General features: G+C 80.1%; 1 protein-coding gene across 1 annotated transcript in view; it reads left to right on the top strand.

Annotated features, from left to right (window-relative positions):
* Positions 1-269: 269 nt before the first annotated feature.
* The window catches only part of Wtip (WT1 interacting protein), a 26,093-nt gene continuing 25,184 nt past the window's right edge, over positions 270-1,178 (top strand). The window contains exon 1 of the mRNA XM_031386163.1: positions 270-1,049. Within this exon, the coding sequence (XP_031242023.1) occupies positions 470-1,049 (580 nt within the window). The 5' untranslated portion in view covers positions 270-469. The remainder of the gene's footprint in view (positions 1,050-1,178) is intronic.

Below are 1,178 nucleotides of genomic sequence, written 5' to 3'. Positions count from 1 at the left end.
GGGGGCGTCTGGAATGTGCCCCGAGACCCCGGGGGTGGACCAGAGTCTGGGCCACCGCTGTCCCGCCCGCGTCCTCGCGCAGTCTGCGCACCCCTCGGCTCGGCCGTCGTCGCCGCCGCCGCCCCCCAGCATTCCACAGGCCGCTGCGCAGTCTCCTTCCTCACATTCCTGGCGGGGCAAAGGAGTCCCTCCGTCCCCCCGCCCCCCGCGCGCGGCCTCGGAGCCGAGGGGGCGCGGCCCCGAGTTGCGCGCGCATTCCTCCGCCGCGCGTCGCCGTCCCTCCCTCCCTCCCCGCCACGGCCCCGCGCGAGAGTGCGGCCCACGCCGAGCGACCGCGACCCGGGCCCCGCCCCGCCCCGCGCCCAGGGGTCCCGGGGCGGGCTGCGGGCCGGCGGACGATGCGGCGGCGCTGCGGGAGCGGCGGCGGGCGGCGGAGGCGGAGGTGACGCGCCGCGGCGGGCCGACGGCCATGCAGCGCTCGCGGACGGCCGCGGACGACGCGGCTCTGCTTCTGGCGGGGCTGGGCCTGCGCGAGCCGGAGCTGACCGCCGGCTCCCCAGGGCGCGTGCGGCGCGGGCCGAGGGCCGTGGACGAGGCGGCGCCGACGTCGGGCCGCAGAGGCAAGGGCGGCGGCGGCGGCGGCTGTGGCCCCGAGGCCGCGCCCGACGTCCCGAGCCGCCCCGAGCGAGGCCCGCGCGCCAGCCTGGCGGGCTCGGACGGCGGCAGCGCGCGCTCGAGCGGTATCAGCCTGGGCTACGACCAGCGCCACGGCCCCGGCCCCGGGCCGCCGTCGGGGGGCAGCGCGCGCTCCAGCGTGTCCAGCCTGGGCTCCCGCGGCTCAGCGGGCGCCTGTGCAGACCTGCTGCCGCCCGGCGTCGGCCCCGCGCCTGCCCGCTCTCCGGAGCCTGCCCAGTTCCCCTTCTCGTTGCCGTCGCTGCCGCAGCCCCCGGGCCGGGAGGGCGGCCCGAGTGCGGCCGAGCGGCGGCTGGAGGCGCTCACGCGGGAACTGGAGCGCGCGCTCGAGGCGCGCACGGCGCGAGACTACTTTGGTGAGCGTGCGCGGGCCGGGGTCCGGGTCGGGGGCTCCAGGGTGCGCGAAGTTCTGGTAAGGGCAGGCTCTTCTACCCCCACGGATGCGGAGATGCCCGGCGTTTCCTGCCTGGAGGCGGAGGCGGGGG

This window comes from Mastomys coucha, unplaced genomic scaffold, assembly GCF_008632895.1.
Source record: "Mastomys coucha isolate ucsf_1 unplaced genomic scaffold, UCSF_Mcou_1 pScaffold21, whole genome shotgun sequence".
Lineage (NCBI taxonomy): Eukaryota > Metazoa > Chordata > Mammalia > Rodentia > Muridae > Mastomys > Mastomys coucha.
Note: the sequence above shows the minus strand (reverse complement) of the source record. Positions and strands in the feature narration are given on the sequence as shown.